Below are 23,129 nucleotides of genomic sequence, written 5' to 3'. Positions count from 1 at the left end.
AACAGGAACAAGATGTTGTAACCAATCCTAACATACATTAGCAAAGCCATGTGGGGAAAATTACACACACTTCCACACAGAACTGAGACTAGCCAGCACTATCAGTCTTTCATCTTCATACCCACTTAGGAACCCTCCTACCCCCAAACCTATAAGAAATACTGAAATTTTAGAAGAGAAAGCAAAGACATTTTCACATAGAAAATCTTTTTTTCAAACATGCCTTCAGAGACTTGGAATTGTGAAACTTGTGGAACTGTCTGTACCTGATAACAGTATATACGCCCACTCCTACATTGTTAAAGTGCTGTGTGGGAGTTTTAGTGACTTGATTCCAATTAAAGTCAATGCTGGTTAAAGCCCCAAACAGTGTTGTGAAAATGCACTTTCTAGTGACTGAAAGCATTTTGATTCATTATAAGAATCTGGTATAGTGCAGAGAAATGGTAGCCTCTACACAGTTAAGGTTGTAACCAGCTTCCATTATAAAGCCCTCTTTTAACCACCATATACTTTTAGAAAACTGGTTTGGCCAGGAAATTAGTGCATTTATATTAAAGGTAAAGGAAAATGTATGTGTGGTTACAGGCCTCCCTGAGAAGACATCTGACTGTGACTCACGGTAGATTAAAAATTACTAAGACTAAAGGCTAGACAATAATACTTCTTTCACCTTCTTCATTCCAGGTCTCCCTGTGGTTGAAGACTTGACAGCATGTCTCAAACTGTCCTGAGTGACTACTGAATAAGTAGGGCTGGGATTTTCAAACGTGCTCAGCGTTGGTCTGACTGTGGTAAGACCTCAGTTCACTTCAGCTGGAGTCAAGTTAAGCCAGTGCTGAGTACTTTCTCACACATACACACAAACATGTACAAATGCATGGGAGTTGAGGGCACTCAGCAACTTTCAGGGTTGAGTCCTGACAGGTGTTTATGTAAAGCTCTGTCCAACCAAAATGCACATCTAAACCTACCTGGCTGTTCGGATTTGAATGGTACCCTTCAGCTTTTCTTCACTGTCATTTTCAAAGTACATGAGCCTGGATTGTCTGAGTACAAACCAGCGTTTCTTCCAGTTCCTTCTGGAAAGCGTAGATGATCCACCCCCCTTTTTGTGCAGCCAGCCCTGTTTGAGAGCTTCCTGCTTGGAACGGAACCATAGAAAGGTCTCGTCTTTCAAGACACACCAGCGTCGCTTCCATGTGTTCATTAAACCGCCTGGCAGAAAAGAGAGAGGATTAGCTTAAAAGGTTACATTAAAAATAAACAACAAAAAACACCAATCCAAAAAATTTAATCCCCTGAGTATGTCTATCTCGAAGAAACTAAGAAATAAGTAACCTTTATTTATAATGAAATCAAGAGACTGAATCAACACAGATGATGGGAAGGTGTTAACCAATCAGTGAAGTGACAATATCAATGCCTTTCTGTTATAGGGTGACCAGATGTCCCAATTTTATAGGGACAGTCCCAATTTTTGGGTCTTTTTCTTATATAGGCTTCTATTACCCCCCACCCCCATCCTGATTTTTCACATTTCCTGTCTGGTCACCCTATTCTGTTATAAGTCATGAGACTGAAGACCTCATTTTCATGTACCCTAAGGTCACCTCACACTGTTTTGGCAATGTAAAACAGCTTTAAAGTGGGTGAACGGTGAAAACAGGCCTTACTGTAAATAAGAATTAGGCCCCTAGTAGTTTATCCCAACAAAAGCAATGCTAACACCAGAGTTTAATATATTTTATTCAAACGTACAAAAAACCTCCTTAAACATTTAAGGTTGCTATGAGCAAATAATGCCAAACTCAAAATCACCAGAGCTGGTACAGCTGAGGGAACTGAATTTAACATGGAAACTGTTGCTGCTTAAACTATACACGCACAGTTAAAGCACCATAACTCCCATAGTGTGGGTGCAGTTATACCTGTATAACAGTGCTTATACTCAACATAGCTTATTATGGTTTGGGAAACAAAATAAGTGATACCAGAACTAATTGCAACCCCACTAGGATTTTTTAATATAACTACATTAGCAAACATCCCATCCCCCATCAACATAGTTACAGTAGTAAAACTTTTGAGGGTAGGCCAGGCCACAGCATAAAGCCATTCTGCATACATCACCTTTTCCACACACACCCACACACACCCCCATTCACAAATACCTCACCATCTCTATACGAATCAGCCACAGTCATCATGCTGACACAAACTCAGATAACTTTAACTCTGTCCATTGTAGGATGGCAGTGTTCTTGGAGGACATTTACTCATTAATTTGGTTGTGATTTACATCTGATATGCCCTCTGGAACTTTAACTGGTTTTAAGGATTTATTTTTGGGGGATGAATGTATTTTTGTAATATTGGATTTGTGAACGGAATGATGTTGTGATTAGTACAGAGAGTTGCTGTGGTGCTGAATGGTTTGCTGAGTAATTGTCATTGTTAGAGGAGAGAGGTACAGCAAATTTTTGAATTTTCGTGGGTCATGTAAGTTCCCATGGCTTCTTACGTGAGGGCACTAAGTTGATAAACCTCATATATAGAATAGAATACAATCTATAGGCTGCTGCCCCTCATCTGCTGGAAAAACTAAGAATCGTAACGAAAAAACTCCTGAATATATTCTTTCCTAAATCTCTCATGGTACTTTGTAACGTAGCCTTCTTTTGGATTACTGATCCTAAGCCCACTGAAAGACTTCTATTGAATTCAGAGTGGTCTCTGGCACTGGCCCCAGTACATTGCATGTCAGAATGTTTTTATTTATCTATTTAGATTGTAAGGTCCTTGGGTCAGGGACGGTCTCTCCTTTACCTCTGGTACAACCTGGCTTTCTAGGCTGTCTCACCACTCTATAAGACATATCCGATGTTCAGTTGTTCACTAGTTGGTGAAGATGTTATGTCAAATGAATGCGGACTATAAAAGGCAATGAAGTTGCGCTGCTCAGTCCATATCCCTTTGCAGAAGAGGAACTATCTGAAATCTGCCTGATACAAGACATTGCAATCAGAGCTTAAGTTGAGAATGGCTCTCTCCAGGTCATTCTCTCACCCCTTAAAGAAATCATAGAACAGCAAGCAGTGCTGAAGTGGAGCTGTAATCCTTAAAAGGGGAAAATACTAGAGAGATTTCTGAACATTTTGGTTCTTTAACCATCTCTGGTCGGCTCTGTACCTTTCATGTATAAAAAGCTGTGGAAGTAGGGCAGGCTGACACAACTGTAGACCGAATCCCTCCGATAGGAAAGTTCGTCATCTGTATCAAACCTGGAGTCAAAGTCTTCTTCACTGTCTTCAAACTGTGGAAGAAAGGGAAGAAAGGTGAAATGAGCAGCCAGGAGGCTGGAAGCACATTGTGTCAAACAAACATTAACTGCCTCTAATATAGGATGGAGCTTACACCAGAATGGCTAATGGCTGCAGAATAAAAACATTTTAAGAAAAAGCAAAGTTTAGATTTTTATACAGCAGATTTTTTGCAGTCTGATACCATACCATTTTGTGACGTGTTCTACGGCACATGCTCCGTGGTCAGGTATGTATTGCACAACAGAATAAGGGGGATGGGTGGGGAGAGTAGAGAAACACACATGAAAAAACAAGGGGTCCTTGTGGCACCTTAGAGACTAACAAATGTATTTGGGCATAAGCTTTCGTGGGCTACAAACCACTTCATCAGATGATGTGAAGTGGGTTTTAGCCCACGAAAGTTTATGCCCAAATAAATGTGTTAGTCTCTAAGGTGCCACAAGGACTCCTCATTATTTTTGCTGATACAGACTAACACGGCTACTACTCTGCAACCTGTCAGACATGAAAAACGTAACCCTTCCCACTTGTCAAACAGCTCTTGGAGGATCTTTACCATCTCCATACCCTTCCAGCTGGGAAAGTAATGTTCCCCATTGTAGTTAATACCCTCATTGATAGTAAGCCCCAGGTTGCTCCCGTGGGGAAGGAAAGGTGCTGTGGGGACAAAAAAGCGGGGCCAGAGTAGGCAGCGTTGCTGGGAACAAGGCTCTTTCTTCTCCCAGTTCCCATTGTGGGCAGACTTTCAGTCTATTCTCTTCTACAGGGCTGACAATTTCATTTTGGAGCTGTCAGTCAGGACTACAGGGTGGGATTTTCAAAAACAGCTAAGTGAGTTTGTTGCTTAATTTCTAGTGGCATAACTAACTCACTTAGGCTTGTTTGAAATGCCTCCCACTATGTTGAACAGTGTGGCCCATTCAGGCATCCCATCTGAGAAAGAAGCCCCCTACCTCAGCTGGAACATTGGCAAAGTCACTGCCTCCTCAGATATTATTCCCCAGAGCCCGATCACACACATGTACATCTGAATTTAATCCTTATGGTCTAATCCTGAGGAGAACTGAGCTTTCACAATTCCCACTGAAGTCAAAGGAAGCTCAGCAGTTCACACTGTGCACTTGGTTTATAATTAGCCCTACTATCTATATATAACAGCTTTACAGCTGTTAGGGGAGTTATCCTTTTGAAGGGTGCAACTACCTCCTCCCACCCCTCAAGGCCTGTATGTAACACTCAACTTAAAAGGTTTTCAAAAAAGGAAAATCTACAAAGTATCCTTAGGTATCGGGCAAGTTCCCTTCCCGTCCCCCCAGCCCTTAAATATTCAGAGGTTTGCCAAGTTCCTGATCTGGTTTCATATACAGATAACCATGTAGGGGGTGGGGGATAGAAAGAGTCTTCAGTCTATACTGTTGAAATGTAGCAGGATGAAACGTGTAATTGTTCACTCATTCTCTGAGGTGGGAAATTGGTCACTAGGTATCCTAGGCAAAGCTGGTATGGAAAGGTTCCCAAATAGCACCACATGAGCTAATTCCCTGATGTCAGGGAGGGAAAAGGCACCAGAGTTTACTTCTTCCCTGTAACACATTCCTATCCGGAGAGATCCCCAGGTCCTAATCCTCTGCCCCAAAACTGTTCCATGTCTCCTGAAGACTGCTCTTGTCCAGCAGAGGAAGAGCCTTCCCCAGAAGATAAGCTGATGAAAAAACAAACCCCCCAGAATTAGTCGAATAAATACCAACTTATTCCTAGGGCAACAGCAGTCAAAACAAGAGTAAAAATAACTCGTTTTGTATTGTATTGCCTGAAATATAACAGTCTGAGATATTGTAGTGCTGCTTCTGCCCTCAGAGCCAGTCAGAATTTGTATGTTTTCATGGTTGCTCAAACATGCTATAGGTTCTAGTCCCTTTATTCTCCCAGACATAAATCTTTTGGGTGTATATTTGGTAGATGAAACCAAGTTCTTTCAAGAGATTTATGGCTGGAAGAATAAAAGGACTGAAAGCCTACAGCGGGTTTGAGCAACAGCCCTGAAGAAGAGCCTTCAACAAAGGAGAACGAAGTGCCCCAAGAATTCACATTCAATAATATGAACATTTGCTATCATATGATAGTTACTTTTGACAAAGAAAGGTTTTGTGTATCTAGTTTCTCAAGGCTTTTTGCAAACAGTTGATTCAATACTATTCTATCCTGTATATATAGTTGAATCTTCTTACAATGAATTCACTCCTCTTCCCCATATAAGAACTGCACTTAGACTGTGTCCTAATCCAGGCATGAAACTCCCGATTGAAATTAATGGGAAGTTCTGCATCAAAATTGATAGGATATAACCCTGTAACCAGAGATTCCTCTAACTAGGAATGCAGTTCACACATCTAATTGGTCTGTGGATTTCTAGTACACCCATCCCAATGGTATCTAGTTGCCAGTTGATAACTATGTCCAAGTTCAGTGTAATCAAGGTCAGGCTATATATAACGCACGCACATATTTATAGTAACAGACACAGCTACTGGATTTGGTACCTCTACCATTCAAGGAAAAATTTAACTACCATTTCTTCTGAATGTATAATGTTAGTGGATAACAAGAAATAAAGGTACTCACAGATGACTGGGCTCCTTCAGAGCTGAACCTGTATGCTCCAGAACTGTTGTACGTCCCCACTGAGCAGCGGTAATCAGGAGACCACTGGCTACTGTGAGAATTAGAAAAAGTCACGCTGCTGCCAGAAGTGATGGCACCATCTTCATAGTCATCTTGATCATAATCATAGTCCCCATCAGGAGAAATCAGTTCCTCAGAATTCTGGGGTCTGCAGGACACATTTTCTGGCATGCAGTATGTGGATTCACCACTCGAAGAGTTGTGGAGACTGAGAGAGTCGTGGCCGGAAGCAATAAGCATGGTGTTGCTAGCAGCAGGACTTGTGGGCACTACTGTGTCATTCATATAAGGATCCTCTTCTGAAGAGTCATCACTTGTTCTAATGCCACTCGTCCTCTGATCTGAATGGCCATGCTCACTTGGATTGGGTGAATCCTTAAACGCATCATCATCAGCTTCAAAGCCTTCGTCCACCTCCTCCTCAGGGTACGGCTGGCTGAAGTTAAAGTTGGGCTTTTCACTGCATGCATTCCCAGTCAGTTCACTGAGCTTGGCAGAATAACCACTGCCCACAGAAAGTGACCTCTCGATGTTTCGGACACATTCATCAATCTCATCGAAGTTCAGAGACTCCAGGAATTCTTGAGCTGCTCGGCATGCCTCATCCTCGAGCCGTTTGAGTTCTTCGTCTCGGAGCTGCTGCAGCCTCTGCAAGGAAGCCTCTGTCAAGGACAGCTCTTGCTGCTCCTTCATGCGTTGCAAGTCTTCAATCTCTTTCTCCAGGCGCAGGATCTCTTCCACCTGTTTGTTTTCTTTCTGCTTCTCCAGCTCCTGCTTCAGCTCTAATTCCTTCTGGGCTTTCTGAATGGCTGCCAGTTCCTGCTGCTTCCTCTCCTCTTCAGCCTGCATTCGAAAAAGAAATGCAAGATTCCTTACTTTCTGTTGTTCAAGCTCCATAATCCTTCCATGCTGTTCATTTAAAAGAACCCTTCTCCCCTCCATATAAGAGGATGAAGTGAAAGTGTTGTTACATTTACCCATAGACACTGGAAAGCTCAAATGCATGCAACAGGCTCAATCCTTGCCAGGAACTAAATGAAGTGTGATGTGAAAGACATCCCCATGCAAACAACTATATCAAGTTTCTTTTGGCTTCACCTGCCAACTTCTGTAATAAGTTTAGTTTAAATGCCCTGGGTGCTTTTTCTTTTCTTTTTATTTTGTTTAAATTGGTTGGGGCAAGAGACAGAAATAAACAGGGTAGCAGAAAGTATTAACAGTGTAATTTACCTGCTGGGCAAGACGTTCTGCTTCTTGCCTTTGCCTTTCCCTGCAAGGATAAGAAAAAAAAAAGTTAGCAAGAATAAGAAAGTGGGGAGGGGACTTCATTAGGGCAGTAGTAGAATTTTCAGAGAGGTTTTGTCAAATACAAGTAGCAACTCAAAAAGAAACCACTAAGGGTATATTCTCCTCTTGTGTGCCTGAGAAACTCCCACAAAGGCTGCACATATCTCTTGTCATCATTAGTAAAGATTTATAAAATCAGCTGTGATTACTTAAGGCAAAGGTGATACAGCATGAAGCCCAATGTTTGACTGGATCTGAAAGGCAGACAACAGCACACACTGCACACCTTTCCTCCTCTTCTTTCCGCCTCCTCTCCTCCTCTTGTCGCCGTTTCTCCTCTAGTAACTGTCTGTAAACACGTCGAGCAATCTGGCCGCGCAGCTGCTTCTGGAAGGTTATGGCTGCTTTCCTCAGGTGAAGGAACTTTCTTCTTTGAAGGAATGCCCTGTAGTTCTTCTGTATCACAACCACGTAGTACAGCACCTTTTTATAATGCTTTCTGGAAGAAGTCAGAAAGAGCTTCTCTGTAAAGAGGGTTTGACTACCAACTAACTGAGGTTTCTATGTAACTGCCCTGCTTTAAAGAGTCCATGGTAGTGAAAAGGACAGAGGTACTAACTCTGGTCCTGTGACAGCTCTCCCATTATAGTTGATGTTATCTCTCCCCAGAAAGCGGACAAGGCCTTTCTGTGAGCGAGCCAGCTGTATCTTGACTAAGTAAATACACACCACCCAGCCTGACATTTTTAATACCACCTGACAAAGAGATGCTGTTAGAAACTACCAGGGTTTTTGATATATATCCTGCACCATGAAAAGAAAAATCACACACAGCAAGATAGCTTTGTCCTTAAAAGAAAAAAAAAAGAAGAATTCTTGTTGTTTTATGAGACATACTGTTCAGACTATATGGACAGGACTAATATGCACATGAAAAGAAATTACCTCATTATGCAAACAACTATTGAACTGTCCTCTATTGACTTAGAGGAAATAGAGAAGTAAACAGATGGGATGTACTACCCCGACTCTAATACATAATGCATGAAACTAGGTGAGCCAATACATCATCATAATTCAGTCACCCAATGCCATTGTTCTTTTGTTCTTGAACAAAGAATCATAAACTGATTATTCCTAATTTACCTTCTCTTCCCTCTTTCTGTCATGGCAAAAAGTTTAAGCCAGATCCTCAGCTAGTGTAACTCAGTGTAACTCCATAGGCTTCAGTGGAGCTACTGTGTATCTGGTCCCATGATATTATATGAATGCTCCTCTGTGTATCTTTACACTCTGACATCTTAGTTATTAAAAACAATTCAAACCACCTACTGTTTTATTGAAAGGTTGACAAAATGGGGTTGAGATTTCCAAACCACCTATGGGATCTGGGTGCCCAATTCCTAACAGAAATTAATGAGAATCCTCTAGCAGCATTGGAAATCCCTCCCAGAGGAGAGTCTGCATATGCAGCCCACTAGTTAATATTCCCACCTTGTTACCTACCGTGCCACATAGCCTAAGACATGTGCTCGGATAATCATGGCTGCCTTGGTGACTTCTACCTCTCTCTGCTTCTCCAACTTGTTTTCCAAGGACTCCCGAAGAAAGACCTATGCAAGAAAAGTTCTGGCTTAATTGAATTCAGCTACCACAGTGACGGATGTCTTACAAATGCACATGAACATAACAAGGACAATAATAAAAGGCTGTTGGGATGCAAGGTTACATAGGTAGCTAGATAGCACCGTTGACATTGAAGGAGGAATTCAGAATCCAATATATGTATTTTCCAAAGGGTGGAGGGGGGGGAACACTTTCCTCTTAAAAATAAAAAACAAAAAATCCCCAAAATGGCAACTCCTCCTCCTCCATTCCATGAGATCCTACCCTACTGAAGTCAATGGGAATTTTCCCATTGACTTAAACAGGGCCAGGATTTTACCCAAATTGTCTACTCATGAATGCCTATAGTCAGCAACATTATTACTAGACTTTCTTCAAAGTAGCTCTATCCTTCTGAAAATTAATACACACATAAAAGAACTTTGGCTTGGCAATGTGAACAGTCTAACTTACACTGACAGAGCCAGAAAATTCAGCCTTGAGGCTTAAACTGCTTCAGAGTAACAACAAATTACTACAAACTCTTACAGGCCCCATTCCTGCAAATTCCTCTTGCCAGGGCACAAATCAAATCAACAGGAGTAGCATCAATGTAAATGAAAGCAGTTTTAGGTCCAGAGGCTTGACTAAGGAGCAGATTTTTGTCCTGTTGTTAAGCAGTGAATCTACTGCTGTGGACAAATAGCTCAGTAAGATTTACATGCACTTGCTGAGAGGAAAGCATAACCTACTCACTGAAAAGACTTTGGAAATTTGATGAGCAAAAGGTATGCAGAGTAACCACTTCTGTAGTAAATGATGTATTTCTATATTTTCTGTTTTTTAAGTACCTTCTTTGCTACAGCACTCATGTGAAAGCCACACCAACTTTGCAAAGTTGCACTTGGCTTCTGAGGTTTACAGTAGTGTGTAAATTGCAACTGAAATGGGTAAATCTTACTTATAGTCTCGCACTCCTGGAACTTGATTTTTTAAACAATCTGGAACTCAAAAAAGAAAGTCTGTTACCAAGTGGGGGGTTTAAAGTTCATTTTCAGCCTGGAGCAAGTTTTTATGGTTGAATCACAAATCTTCTATGCTTGATCCAATCTTAATAATAATGGTGCTGATTAAGACGCTATAACGTAGTCCTGTGCTATGTGCCCTGTGTGGTATAAGACCTTTTCCAGACCTCCTCTTCCATTTGCATCTTAGGGCCCAATTGTCTGGTACCTACTATGGGTATATGGCTTGAAATATGGTGGGAATGTGGTGTTAGGCTGCACTGGGGCAGAGGAAGTGGCGGAAGCCTAGTGCAGGGACAGCTTACATCTGAAGCACACCAGAGCCAAGCTTGGGGCAGCTGTTTATAGGAGCCTGGAGTTAGGGATTGTGGAGGTGAGGCGAGTGTGTGGCCAGTGTGGACACAGGCACACACTAGCTTCACTGAGCCAAAACTCTGTGTAGTGCAGGAGGGCAAGAAGGTGTCAGAAGGAGCAGGGGCGGCTCTAGGAATTTGGCCGCCCCAAGCAGTCATGCCTGCGGGAGGTGCACCGGAGCCGCGGGACCAGCGAACCGTCCGCAGTCATGCCTGCGGGAAGTCCGCTGGAGCCGCGGGACCAGCGAACCGTCCGCAGTCATGCCTGCAGGAAGTCCGCTGGAGCCGCGGCTCCGATGGACCTCCCGCAGGCATGACTGCGGAAGGTCCGCCGGACCCGCCTGCCGCCCTGCAGGCAAAATGCCGCCCCAAGCACGCACTTGGCGCGCTGGGGTCTGGAGCCGGCCCTGAGAAGGAGGCAAAGAGGCAGCAGCTGCAACTCCCGTCCACAGGCTGTAGCGGTGGTTGTGCAGCTGCTTTGCTCCTTGCCTTCACATTCCTCCCCTCCCCTGCGGTTCTCACAGGGTGACACTCTACTGGTTGGGTTTTGCTATGAGATGAGGGAGGAGGAAAATCTTGTGTGGAGTTCAGGTGAAAAAGGATGCAATTCTCCTGGCTGTTTGGAGCCTGAATCCTCACCACACTTCCAGTGTCAATGGGCACCGAGGAAATGAGTTGTGAGGAAAGCGCAAGCTAGTTACTTAGCAGGAGAGCTCTGTTGGATTGTGGCCCCTTGTTTTTGAAGCAAGGTTTGTTAACTTGGCAGAAATAACCATTAAAAAGGGTGACGGTCAGATACGACTAAAATTTATTATTCTGCACTGATGCATTTTTCAATGGGAAAGAGCATTTCCCTAGGAATAAGGGCTTTTTCTGGAATTGTTTTGCTTCTGTACAACAACAACAAAACACCAAACCAACTTCTCACCAATGAAGACAGCCGCACTCCTCATATGGGAGGGTATAATCCAGTTCTGAGTGGAGCCTCAAAGGGGCTGGATTATACAACAGTTATCCAACATTGGTGAGCACTCGCTTGCATAAGAAGTCCCATTGCCTAAGTGCTCACCAGTGTAAAGGTTGCACCATCTAGTTTTTTATAAGCTTTTTATAGAAAGTCTTTACTCCCGTGTGTGAAACAGCCTCTGCTTCAGTGGGTCTACTGTCCTTTCCTATCCAATTTTGCTCTAGCACTCTCTAGATCACTATGGTCCTGATTCAGGAAAGCACTAAATTGCTTTCCTGAAAGGGGATGGATTTAATCACGTATTAAGCATGGGCTTGTGTGTTTTCCCAAAGAGGAGTGCTTTCCTGAATCTGGGCTTGTAAGAACAAGACGTATCTCAACTGCTGCCATAATCCGCATGATGTTATCTTCACTCCTTTTACATCAAAATGGAAGGGATAATATCATTAAATACCACAAACAGTAAGTCTTTTTCTATCCGTTAAAACTGTTTTATTCCTCTTTTTGTATACTGTAATTTTAAAAAATGGATACAAAGCTCTCCTTTCCCTCTTCACTGTAGTACAGATGAACTGTATTGTTCTTTCCTCAATAACATGAAGGGCAGTTACAGGTAAAGTTAAAACAACATTTAGGGTCTGACTTAGATGCAAAAATCAAGACAACTGGCTGCCACTTTGCCCTTGGCTTGCTCCCTGTACTGATTCTTGCAGGTGATACGGGTGATCTTGTGCCCACGCAAGATGTACGGTTTGAATTTAATGTCCTCTTGCCCTCCTCAGAAATAAGCTCCTTACTGACTTGCTTCACTAGTACATTCACCAATTCCCTTAGGTGATTCTTGCGCATCACTGGAAAAGTTGTAAAACCAGCTCTGACAGCTGCAAAGGTTCTAATGTATATGGAGCTTTCGGAGCAGTGCGGAGTCTCTCCTATATATTTCCCTAAATTTTGAAGCAATGCCCATGGTTTAATCAACATTACTCTAATTCACGTGAATGGGCATAATACGATTAACTCACTGCATGGCTGAGAGAACATGCAATGTGAAACAAAACCTAGTTTTGAATTTACTGCGTTATTTGTAAACAGTGGTGTACAAGAAGGTGGGACCAATGTCAATGTAAATCAAAGTACTGTAATCTATAAATCTTTAGGTCCCTTAATAATGGGAGACAGTTTCAATTCTACCTATATTATCTTAATTGGCTCCTTTGGATTTACTAACATGCTGCTATTTTGTTGAGATTTCACTTTGTAAGAACTCAACACACAGGAACCATGTGGTACTTCCATTCACTTCTTTTCAAGCCCTTTAGATGAGCTATGGAATGGATGGAACAATTAAATGTAAATGCTACTACAGAAAGTCTCACTGAAATCAATGGGATTTTACAAGGTATCTTTGCCATGGATTCCTTATGGTAAAAACACATGAAGAACAACAACAAAGCTCTTCACAAATATTTATACTGGACCACCGACAATTCAGCCAGCTTTACTTCTGGGTCTGTTATCCCCTTATTCCCCATACATAAGGCATCAGTGTGAGCTACACCAAGGGACAAAGCAGTAACAGATGAGAGGCCTGCTGGACGATCTTGACCGATTCGGAATTTATCTTTACAGTATGTTCCCTAGTACTTTACCCAGTATACTTTTAACTGTTTCTTAGACTCCCATAAAATGGAATATCTATGCATGCAATACTATTAAATGATTTGAGAAGGCTAGGGGCATGAATTCACAGGAAGGATGGAATCTCTGCAAAGGCCTGTTTGAGATCAAGCTTTTTTCTCTGTTGTTGCAAAAAAATAATAATAATAATAAAAAAAATAAAAAAATGTGTGGGAGCTGCCTAAATAGTGTCCTTAGACTCATATTAGCCATGGAATTTCTTCTGCAGAAAAGGACCTAGGGGTTACAGTGGACGAGAAGCTGGATATGAGTCGATAGTGTGCCCCTGTTGCCAAGAAGGCTAACGGCATTTTGGGCTGTAATAAGTAGGGTCATTGCCAGCAGATCGAGGGACGTGATCATTCCCCTCTATTTGACATTGGGGAAGCCTCATCTGGAACAGTGTGTCCAGTTTTGGGCCCCACACTACAAGAAGGATGTGGAAAAATTGGAAAGAGTCCAGCAAAGGGCAACAAAAATGATTAGGGGGCTGGAGCACATGACTTATGAGGAGAGGCTGAAGAAACTGGGATTGTTTAGTCTGCAGAAGAGAAGAATGAGGGGGGATTTGATAGCTGCTTTCAACTACCTGAAAGGGGGTACCAAAGAAGATGGCTCTAGACTGTTCTCAGTGGTAGCAGATGACAGAACAAAGAGTTCAAGTTGCAGTGGGGGAGGTTTAGGTTGGATATTAGGAAAAACTTTTTCACTAGAAGGGCGGTGAAGCACTGGCATGGGTTACCAAGGGAGGTGGTGGAGGTTTTTAAAGTCAGGCTTGACAAAGCCTGGCTAGGATGATTTAGTTGGGGATTGGTCCTGCTTTCAGCAGGGGGTTGGACTAGATGACCTCCTGAGGTCCCTTCCAATCCTGATATTCTATGATTCTAATTAAAGAGGACAACCATCTAGTAAGATTATGTTACCTTATTTTTTCCAAGCTGCCATTCAGTGCTAGTACTGTCATACCGACGAAGGAGGACGGCACACTTCCCTTTTAAATCTTCAGGCACAGTCAAGTTTCTCATTAGGACTTTATACCTGGCCCCCACCACAAGAAAAAAAAATTACTTATCTCTTAATTTGACAATAGAGATTCCCCCTCCCTCCCCCCTTCCATTTCATAAGGTTTTGAATCCCCTTAGTTAAGAGCATGAGCTCAATATCCAGGATTTATGTTTGTTTCATAGACTTGTCCCACCACATGGTTACCTTTTATAAAAATCTTGAAATTGCCTTCTCACTGGAAAGCCAGCCCTTCGTATCCTCACTGTCTCCAGCATCCCAGAATAATGTAGCTGGTTAAGCACCACGGCCTGGTCAAACTGGTCTGGCATCTAAAACAAACGGATTTTTAAAATTAAAATTAACTTCCTTAACAATAACAGATATTAACATGGTCTCTATCAAATTTGTAATGTGAGATCTTGGGAAAATAAAGGAAAAGCTATGCATACAAATCAGAGAAGCATGGAGCCAAGTCAGAGCTTCCTACACCCAAAATACCTTACACTGGAGATATAGCTTTCTAAACACATGAACATTTCAGGGTATATAAAATCTCTCTTCAGGATGAAACAAACTAAAAGGATAATTACACAATGTAATCTCCTTATGCAGCACTGCAACCCCTGTTTAACTCAATCAGCCATCTCTTTTCATTTCACTTGTATTTGTTAATTTGACATTGCTCTCAATAATGAAACAGTGGAAAGGACCAAGGGATTGCTAAATTAATAGCTACAAGCTTGAAAAAAATATTAAAACCCCTTAATCTGCATTCCCTGGAGATAATCAATCCTGCTTCTGTGTCAAATGTCAGTGACACCAAACATAGGGGTTGAGCCCAGTTAGAATAGCTAAGGAATAGGTTTGTGTGTGTTATGTTTTCTTAATTTTGTAACAATGATAAACACTTCATTTCCTATTTAAAATTGATGATGAAAAGTTTGTCAGTCTCTCCCCTCTTCTGATTAGTCATAGATTTCATTACTATTATTTCATACTAGTCATGTATTGGCTACCAATTCAAAGCAGCAGACAGGTCATTTTATTGTGTGTACATGGTAGAAAACATTTATTTACCTAGCATATTCAGCTACAGCATTCTGTTTCTTTAGCTTTATGTTTAGCTATTTTAACATCCTTTTTTATTTAGAACAGAGATGCACCAGATAAGTTATAAACCCAGTCATTCACATATTAAAGCTTAAAAATTAACATCAGTGGTGTTTCTTATTTAGGATCCACTGCTACTTTTTTGCCATATCTTGCTTTTTGACCAGATGCTGCAGTGGAAGAATCAAATTCTCCCCTAAATTACAACTATAAAAAAGCCACTGAAGTCAGTGTAAGGTGGCAATCCTGCAAGGCACTGAGCACTCTAACCCCAATCCTGAAAAGTATATATGTATGTGCTTAACTACACAAGGTGAGTAATTCCACTGAGTTCAGTGAGGCTACTCACTTGCTTACGGTAAACCACTTGCTTTGCTGGTACAGGCCATCTACCTGAGTAAGCCTTGAGTGCACAGTATGGCACATATGGCTAATGGGTTATATAAGGCCTGATCCAGCTCCTACCGCAATCAATGGACATCAGTGGGAGTGCTAAGTGACACTGGTTCAAAATGCTTTTTCCATTACTTGTCAAACAGTGAACTTTAATGATGCTTTATTTATCACAAGTAATTTTCAGAAAACACAACCTCACAATAATTATTTTAGAACTGCACAACTTCATTGAATTAAATATCTTCTGTTGCTGCCAGTCACAATTCAACTAATTTATTAGTTTTATGTTCTATTTACTAGACATTTAAAATAAAGCAAAATATGTACAGAAAGGAACTTCAAAAATATTAGTGTATTAATTTCAACTTCTCCTCCCTCCCAAAAAAGCAATCAGCATTTAAAACAAAGATGTTAATACCACAACAATCTTCCTTTCAGTCATTTCTCTCTCATAGCAATATTTGATCATGTTTATCTCCGTGGGCGGTAAAAAATTTCTGAACCACGCTGCTTAGTCCAAATAGCTCTATAAAGTTCAGTAACACTCACCATTTTACAGACATCGCAAGTACATTTCAGCCTCCTCTTTGGCACAGAGGCCAAAATTCATATGGAAAACAACTGCCACACTGACCTTTTCCCCACAGCTAAAGACACTGAACAGTAATGAACACCATTCCTGTGCTTTAAAAAGTGCTCGGTCACCATGGCAACCCCTCCCATTCTCAGGATAATTAGTGTGGTGTGGCTGCAGGATTTGATAAAGGGTTAGAGGGAGAACGGTAGGCCAGTAAGAAATTCAGCCACTAAAATTTACGTATCTCACCACCGCACTGAGATTGGATGGCTGGAACCCAGATGCTGATTTACCTAAGGGGAGGGGCGAAGAATCTATAAAAATTGCTTTTCACGGCTGGCATTACTTTAATAATTTATTCCTCTTACTAGTGTAGTTACTGTTTCAAGGAATTCCACCATTATGTAAGCTAGTTTCATCAATACATTTTGAATAGCCACTGCCTGCTGTGTTACGTGTGTCTGTCCCATGGCAGCAGATACAAATTTCACACTACCTGGGCCTGTAGAGGCAGTGAACTTTATTGTCTTGAGGGAGCGCTGCTGGCTATTCTGCTCTCAGGAACATAAGCAGCAAATATTGGCACTGACAACACAAAAAGCTGTTTGGAGTGCTCTCAGACTGCAGTCAGGGTGAAATTGCAGAGAGCCAGGAGATAAGACATTTAAGCATATCCACCGTTTTACAGTTAGAAGTAAAACAACTAAAAGAAACACTAATTCAGTCCTAAGCACAATACCATAACATGCAGCATATACACAGAAAAGTATCATTTTATGAGTCCTAATCTTAACTATCCAGCAGACTCATTCAAAGCTTATTTAAATAAAGAAAGCACAGAAACCTTAAGATGTAATAATAAATATATCTTACACTTACTATTAATTATTAGCACTTAGGAGCCCTAGTCATGGACCATGACCCCCGTGGAAGGCACTGTACACAGACCAATAATTGATGGTAGGTAGCTCATTTCCTTCTTTATCTAACAGAACTTTACAAACTATGGTTCCAAACTTGCAAACACTTATGCCTCAGATCAATGTGACTACTCATGTCCTTAAAGTTAATTGTGTGTGTTTGTGGAACTGGAGGCTAAACAGTGTATATACACTACTATTAAAATACAGCCACTTCTGAGACTGAAAATGGCAGCCAACTGTATCCTGAACTACAGAAGTATGCTCACTCTAGCACAGACAGAGTGTCTATTTCATGTACTGTGCTAGATCTGATTTCACTTACACTAGTAAGCACCAGTAGAGTACTTCCAATTTAAATCAGTGTAATGTGAGGGCAGATTTGGCCCTGGAATCCAGTATACTAGAGCAAGAGAGAAACTCCTTTGATTGCTACTGCTTTCATAGCAGTTTACTTTATAAACACACTTGTAAACAGTGGATTTTGTAAAGTATTTTAATGTGAGCAGAACCACAACTTATCTCTTCTAAAACACTGTATTGAACATACACTGTATCCTCTGATGTAAAAATTAATAACATACTAAAAATAAAACTATCCTAAAATAACATCAGTGTTCTAGCAAACTCAGAAAAGCACAGAGATTCAACTGAAGGCTCTCAAAGCTCCTTACTGTAATATGCTCAACATAAAATCTAGTCAATTTCCAAAATGAGTTGAAATTGTTTCAGGTTCTGTACCAGCTCTGAATGCCTGTGCATTTTCCTTTCTTCCTTTTTAATAATCATGTTTCCCCCTCCCCCCATGGACAAACAAAAGAGGGAAATTACTTAACTATCCAGGAGAAACTGTGAAAATTACTTGACAAAAAGCACTGAGAAATGCGCAAAATAAACTGAAGCAAATGTTTTTTTTCCCTCTCTTCTTTTTCATTTACAGGAATCTTAAATGTTACTTGTAACAAGAGTATATTCAAAGTTTCCGAAGGAGGGCAATTTTATTTTTAAACTGGGTATCCCTTTATCTTGACTTATTGGCACCTATTCAATGCTGCACACAAGATCCTCTGTCAAATATTTGCTCCATCAGCACACAGTCCGTGTTGGAAAAATAAATAACTCATCAGTGATCAGACTAAGCTGTGCTGTGGGCTACTCTGACAGAGGATCACATGAAGCTTCACTAACAGGCCAAAATGTTTTAATGGAAATACTCCATATTTACACCGGTGTAACTGTAATAGAATCTCACCTCAGCCACGTTTAGGGCAGCGAGGTAACCTTAACTTGGAATTTCCCTGGTTTTAATGGCTGCAAGTAAGAACCATTCTGCTTGATGCTATGTTTTTGTTGTTGTTCTCCTCCTCCTCCTTGGAAATGCAACTTGCAATTTATCAGTTTGTGATGTCCACAGATCTCCAATAAATTTGTGCGAGAAGGCACTAAAGTCAGGGCTTTAATATGACCTTTAGTCCAGCGGTCCCCAACCTTTTTGGCACCAGGGACCGGTTTTGTAGAAAAAATAATTTCCGCGGACCAGTGGGATGGTTTTGGGACGATTCAAGCGTATTACATTTATTTTTGTACTTTTATTTCTATTATTATTGTAATATATAATGAAATAATTATACAACTGACCAAAATGCAGAATTAGTGGGAGCCCTGCCCCCTATCTGACCCCACCCACTTCCTGCCCCCCCGACTGCCCGCCCCCCTCAGAATCCCCGACCCATCCTGCTCCTTGTCCCCTCACCATCCCCCAGAGACCCCCACCACCCTTGGACCCCACCCCTGCTCCCTGTCCCCTGACTGCCCCAACCCCTATTCCCTCCTCCCCCCGCTGAGTCCTGACAGACCCCCCCGGAACACCCACAATCCAACCCCCCCAGTCCCTGCCCCCTGACCGCCCCCACAACCTCCGCCCCCTCTCTGTGCCCTGACTGTCCCCAGGACTCCCTGCCCCTTAGCCAACCCCCCTGGCCCCAGCCTCTTACCCCCGGCTCCCTCCTCACCCGGAGCCTCAGCGCCTCGCCTGCAGCGTGTCTCCGGCGGGGCCTGAGCTCCGTCCCGCTCAGAGCCGCGTGGTGAGGGGGCGGGGCTGGGAGCTCCACGGCGAGCGGAGGCAGCTGAGCTCAGCCCGGAGCTCGCAGCCCCGCCCCTCACCACGCGGCTCTGAGGGGGCGGGGCTCAGGGGCCCCGCCGGACACACGCCGCTTGATGTGCTAGGGGTCGTTTCGCGGCCCGGTTCCTAACAGGCCACGGACCGGTACCGGTCGGTGGCCCGGGGGTTGGGGACCCCTGCTTTAGTCCATGCAGGCACGACTCTGGCTCCTTAAGATGCTAAATGCATACACTGATCTGTCCTGAGCCTCCTGGAAGTGCAAAGCTTGTGCCTGAGATTATCATCAGTAAAAGCCCTTAGGGCAGACATTAACACCTTCATGGGTTTTTTTTTTCATATGAATTAGTTCCTTAGTTTGTAAATTGGCTGTGGGGGGCTAGAGTTTAGAGGGAAAAAAATACACATAAAAAGATGCAATTTTCTTACTGTGCCAATCATTGGTTAAACCTCACCTAAAATAGTAGTAGGAGTAATTTGGGTTTAGTCTCCATTTCAAAAGATAATTACAACTGCCTTGGAAAACTTGCCTTGTAAGTATAAGGCAATCATGGCCCTGCCAAGCGAAACAGACTGATTTTGGCTACGTAGAAAGAACTTCACAGCTCAGAGACGTTATAAAAAATAAATAGTTCCTCATTTCTAGATTGCCTAAGGGTATAGCTACACTTGAGAGTTGCAGCGCTGGGAGTTACAGCGCTGGTCGTACAGTTGTGTAGGGAAAGTGCTGGTGTGTGGCCACACTCACAGCTACCAGTGCTGCAGTGTGGCCACATTTGCAGCATTTGCATCGCTGTTGGGAGTGATGCATTATGGGCAGCTATCCCAGCGGTCAAGTGGCAGCAACATGCTTTTCAAAAGAGGGGGGTGGGGTGCAGTCTGACAGGGACCGGGGGAGAGAGAGTGAGTGGATTTTTGGAGCCGACACTGTGTATCAGCTCCCTGCCTTGCAAAATCAGAAAATTTTCCCGACTCCTTGCTCTTAACTGCAAACAGCCTGCAGACCAGATAAGCAGCTGCTCCAACGGACTCCCTTTCTCTCCCCTACCCCCGCTGTTTCTATCCTCAAGCAAACACTCATCCCCCTGCCTGCCTCATTCACAGCAAGGTAGTGGGTTTATCTCATTTGATTGTTCAGTCAGTTACAGACTGATCACGGCAAACAGGAGCTGTGTTTGTTTTTTAGATAAGCAGCTCCCGGAGCCCCGAGGCAGCATAACAAAACAAAGGGAGTAATTTAGTTAAAAGCATTCTGGGATATCTCCTAATATCCTGGAGGCCAATAACAGTGCTGGTGTGTGGCCACACTTTACGAGCAGCGCTGTAGCACCAGCGCTGCAATCGTTATACTCCAAGCAGACCCAGGTGTACAGCCAGCGCTGCAGCCAGGGAGTTGCAGCGGTGGATGTGCCCTGCAGGTGTGGACAGTTACTAATTGCAGCGCTGGAAAGCCTCCACCAGCGCTGCAACTCTCAAGTGTAGCCATACCCTAAGAAAATTCAGGAAGAACTATCTCAGGCAAAGAAGAAACACATGGAATAGGCTGACAAGTCCACTGAAACAAATAGTATGAGTTTAAGAGACAGCCAGATATATAGAGAGAGAGCAAAGGATTTAACTGAGGGACGTGGCAGGATACATTTAAAAATGTGAAAGTCTTTCCCTGTTTGTAAACACTCTAAATGCAAAGCAAGGAAATCTTGGCAATATTGTATCTTGAGGGAGACACACTTGATTAAAAGAGCTCATTTGTTCCTTGTTTGTTTTATAGTGGATTTTGTACTAATGCACAGGTCTAAAGCTTATTGATATCTATTCAAAGACAAATTAATTCGGCTCCCTGGAGGGATTTATTACACCAGGTCTTTGCGGTTGGGTCACTGTGCTCTTCCAAAATGCAAGCTTGTTCTTAGGGCTGTCAAGAAATTTAAAAAATTAATCGTGATTAATCGCACTGTTAAACAATAATAGAAGAGCATTTATTTAAATATTTTTGGATATTTTCTACATTTTCAGATATATTGATTTCAATTACAACACACAATACAAAGTGTACTGTGCTCACTTTATATTGATTTTTTGTTACAAATATTTGCTTTGTAAAAAAACCAAAAAAAATTATATTTTTCAATTCACCTAATACAAGCACTGTAGTGCAATCTCTATCATGAAGATTGAACTTACAAATGTAGAATTATGTACAAAAAAATAACTGCATTCAAAAATAAAACAAGGTAAAACTTTAGAGCCTATAAGTCCACTCAGTTCTACTTCTTGTTCAGCCAATCGCTAAAAGAAACAAGTTTGTTTACATTTACGGAAGATAATGCTGCTGGCTTCTTATTTACAATGTCATCTGAAAGTGAGAACAGGCATTTGCATGGCACTTTTGTAGCTGACATTGCAAGGTGCCAGATATGCTAAACTTTCGTATGCCCCTTCATGCTTCGGCCACCATTCCAGAGGACATGCTTCCATGCTGATGGCACTCATTAAAAAAATAATAATAATTTGTTAATTAAATTTTGACTGAACTCTTTCGGGGAGAATTCTATGTCTCCTGCTCTATTTTACCAACATTCTGTCATATATTTCATGTTATAGCAGTCTCGGATGATGACCCAGCACATGTTGTTCATTTTAAGATCACTTTCACTACACATTTGACAAAATGCAAATAAAGTATTACACTGTTTTATTTTTGAATGCAGTTATGTAAAAAAAAACTACATTTGTAAGTTGGACTTTCACGATAAAGAGATTGCACTATGGTACTTGTATGAGGTGAACTGAAAAATACTATTTCTTTTGTTTATCATTTTCAGTGCAAATATCTGTAATAAAAATAATATAAAGTGAGTACTGTACACTTTGTATTCTGTGTTGTAATTGAAATCAATATATTTGAAAATGTAGAAAAACATCCAAAAATATTTAATACATTTTGATTGGTATTCTATTGTTTAACAGTGCAATTAAAACTGATTAATCACAATTAATTTTTTTTGATTAATTGCACGAGTTAATTGTGATTAATCCACAGTCCTACTTGTTTTTTCTATATGAATTTGATGAGTGGGAGCAAACTTAATTCCACACATGTAATCCAGCCAGGGTGATATTTTTCTTATAAAAATATCTCTGTCAGCATTATCATCTGTCTGCCCATCTTCCCCAGCTCACATTGGTCTTGTCTATTTAAATTGCAAACTCTTTGGGGGCAGGGACTGTCTGTGTGTGTATGCACAGTGGGGTTCCAATCTCAGTCAGGACCTAGAATGTCAGGCAGATAAATCCTTCTTCCAGGCTGCAGGGCTACTCTGGGGAAGTTACTCCAGCCCCATGTGGCCCCTGAAAAGACTGGAAGGCTAAATGCCTTCCTCTCCCTCAGACCACCTGTGATCCTTTAGAAACCTGCTCTGCCCCACCCCATCCTTCTGTACAGTAGAACCACATTGTTTTTAAGTTTTTGCCCCCAGAGGTTAAATTACCAGGGCAAGTCACAGAGGTGTAAGCCTTGTTTTGCACTGGTGCAGCACTTCTATGTTAGGGGTTTGCACTCGTCTAGCTACATTGCTCCAAATCTCCCGCAGGTACACAGGCCACAAGGGGTGAAATCTAAGCATTCTTTTCAGTTTCCATGGCACTGCAATGTCCACAGAGTTAATTCTCAATGCACGTGAGCATAAAAGGTGAATGTTTTATAAGGTAAGAGAGTAAATAAATTTAGACAGTGTCTTAGGTGGCATGGAGGGCTCAATCCTATTTACAGCTGAGCAAATCCAGCAAGGTGTGGAGTGCCTCAGACCCCATGACTTAAAGAAAACACACTTTGAAGGCAACTTAAAAAAACCAAAAAGAGTATGTACAAGTGTCTGGTCCCTCCAGCATGCAGCCAGCAGCAACTCCTGAGTGCTCTGAAAAGAACTGCTGCGAAAGTGACGGTTCGCTGGCTTTGGGAGATGTTCCTTCTCTATTCCAATGAAGATGAGTCAGAGAAAATAAACTCCATGGACACAGAACAGGATAACAAATGCTAGAAATTCACATGCCACCACTACTAGACTACAATATTAGACA

At 42.0% G+C, this 23,129-nt stretch overlaps 1 protein-coding gene across 3 annotated transcripts in view; it reads right to left on the bottom strand.

The window, feature by feature from the left end:
* MYO10 (myosin X) overlaps window positions 1-23,129 on the bottom strand; it is a 246,042-nt gene that overhangs the window by 35,252 nt on the left and 187,661 nt on the right. For all 3 annotated transcript variants that reach the window (XM_045006733.1, XM_045006736.1, XM_045006735.1), the window contains 8 exons: window positions 14,132-14,256; window positions 13,846-13,960; window positions 8,802-8,908; window positions 7,582-7,794; window positions 7,239-7,278; window positions 5,949-6,851; window positions 3,193-3,316; window positions 975-1,218 (listed from right to left, as the gene is read on the bottom strand). In XM_045006733.1, coding sequence (XP_044862668.1) covers window positions 975-1,218; window positions 3,193-3,316; window positions 5,949-6,851; window positions 7,239-7,278; window positions 7,582-7,794; window positions 8,802-8,908; window positions 13,846-13,960; window positions 14,132-14,256 — 1,871 coding nt within the window. The remainder of the gene's footprint in view (window positions 1-974; window positions 1,219-3,192; window positions 3,317-5,948; window positions 6,852-7,238; window positions 7,279-7,581; window positions 7,795-8,801; window positions 8,909-13,845; window positions 13,961-14,131; window positions 14,257-23,129) is intronic.

Source organism: Mauremys mutica, chromosome 2 (genome assembly GCF_020497125.1).
Source record: "Mauremys mutica isolate MM-2020 ecotype Southern chromosome 2, ASM2049712v1, whole genome shotgun sequence".
Taxonomy (NCBI): Eukaryota; Metazoa; Chordata; order Testudines; family Geoemydidae; genus Mauremys; species Mauremys mutica.
The sequence above is the reverse complement of the archived record's forward strand: the minus strand, read 5'-3'. Positions and strand labels throughout refer to the sequence as shown.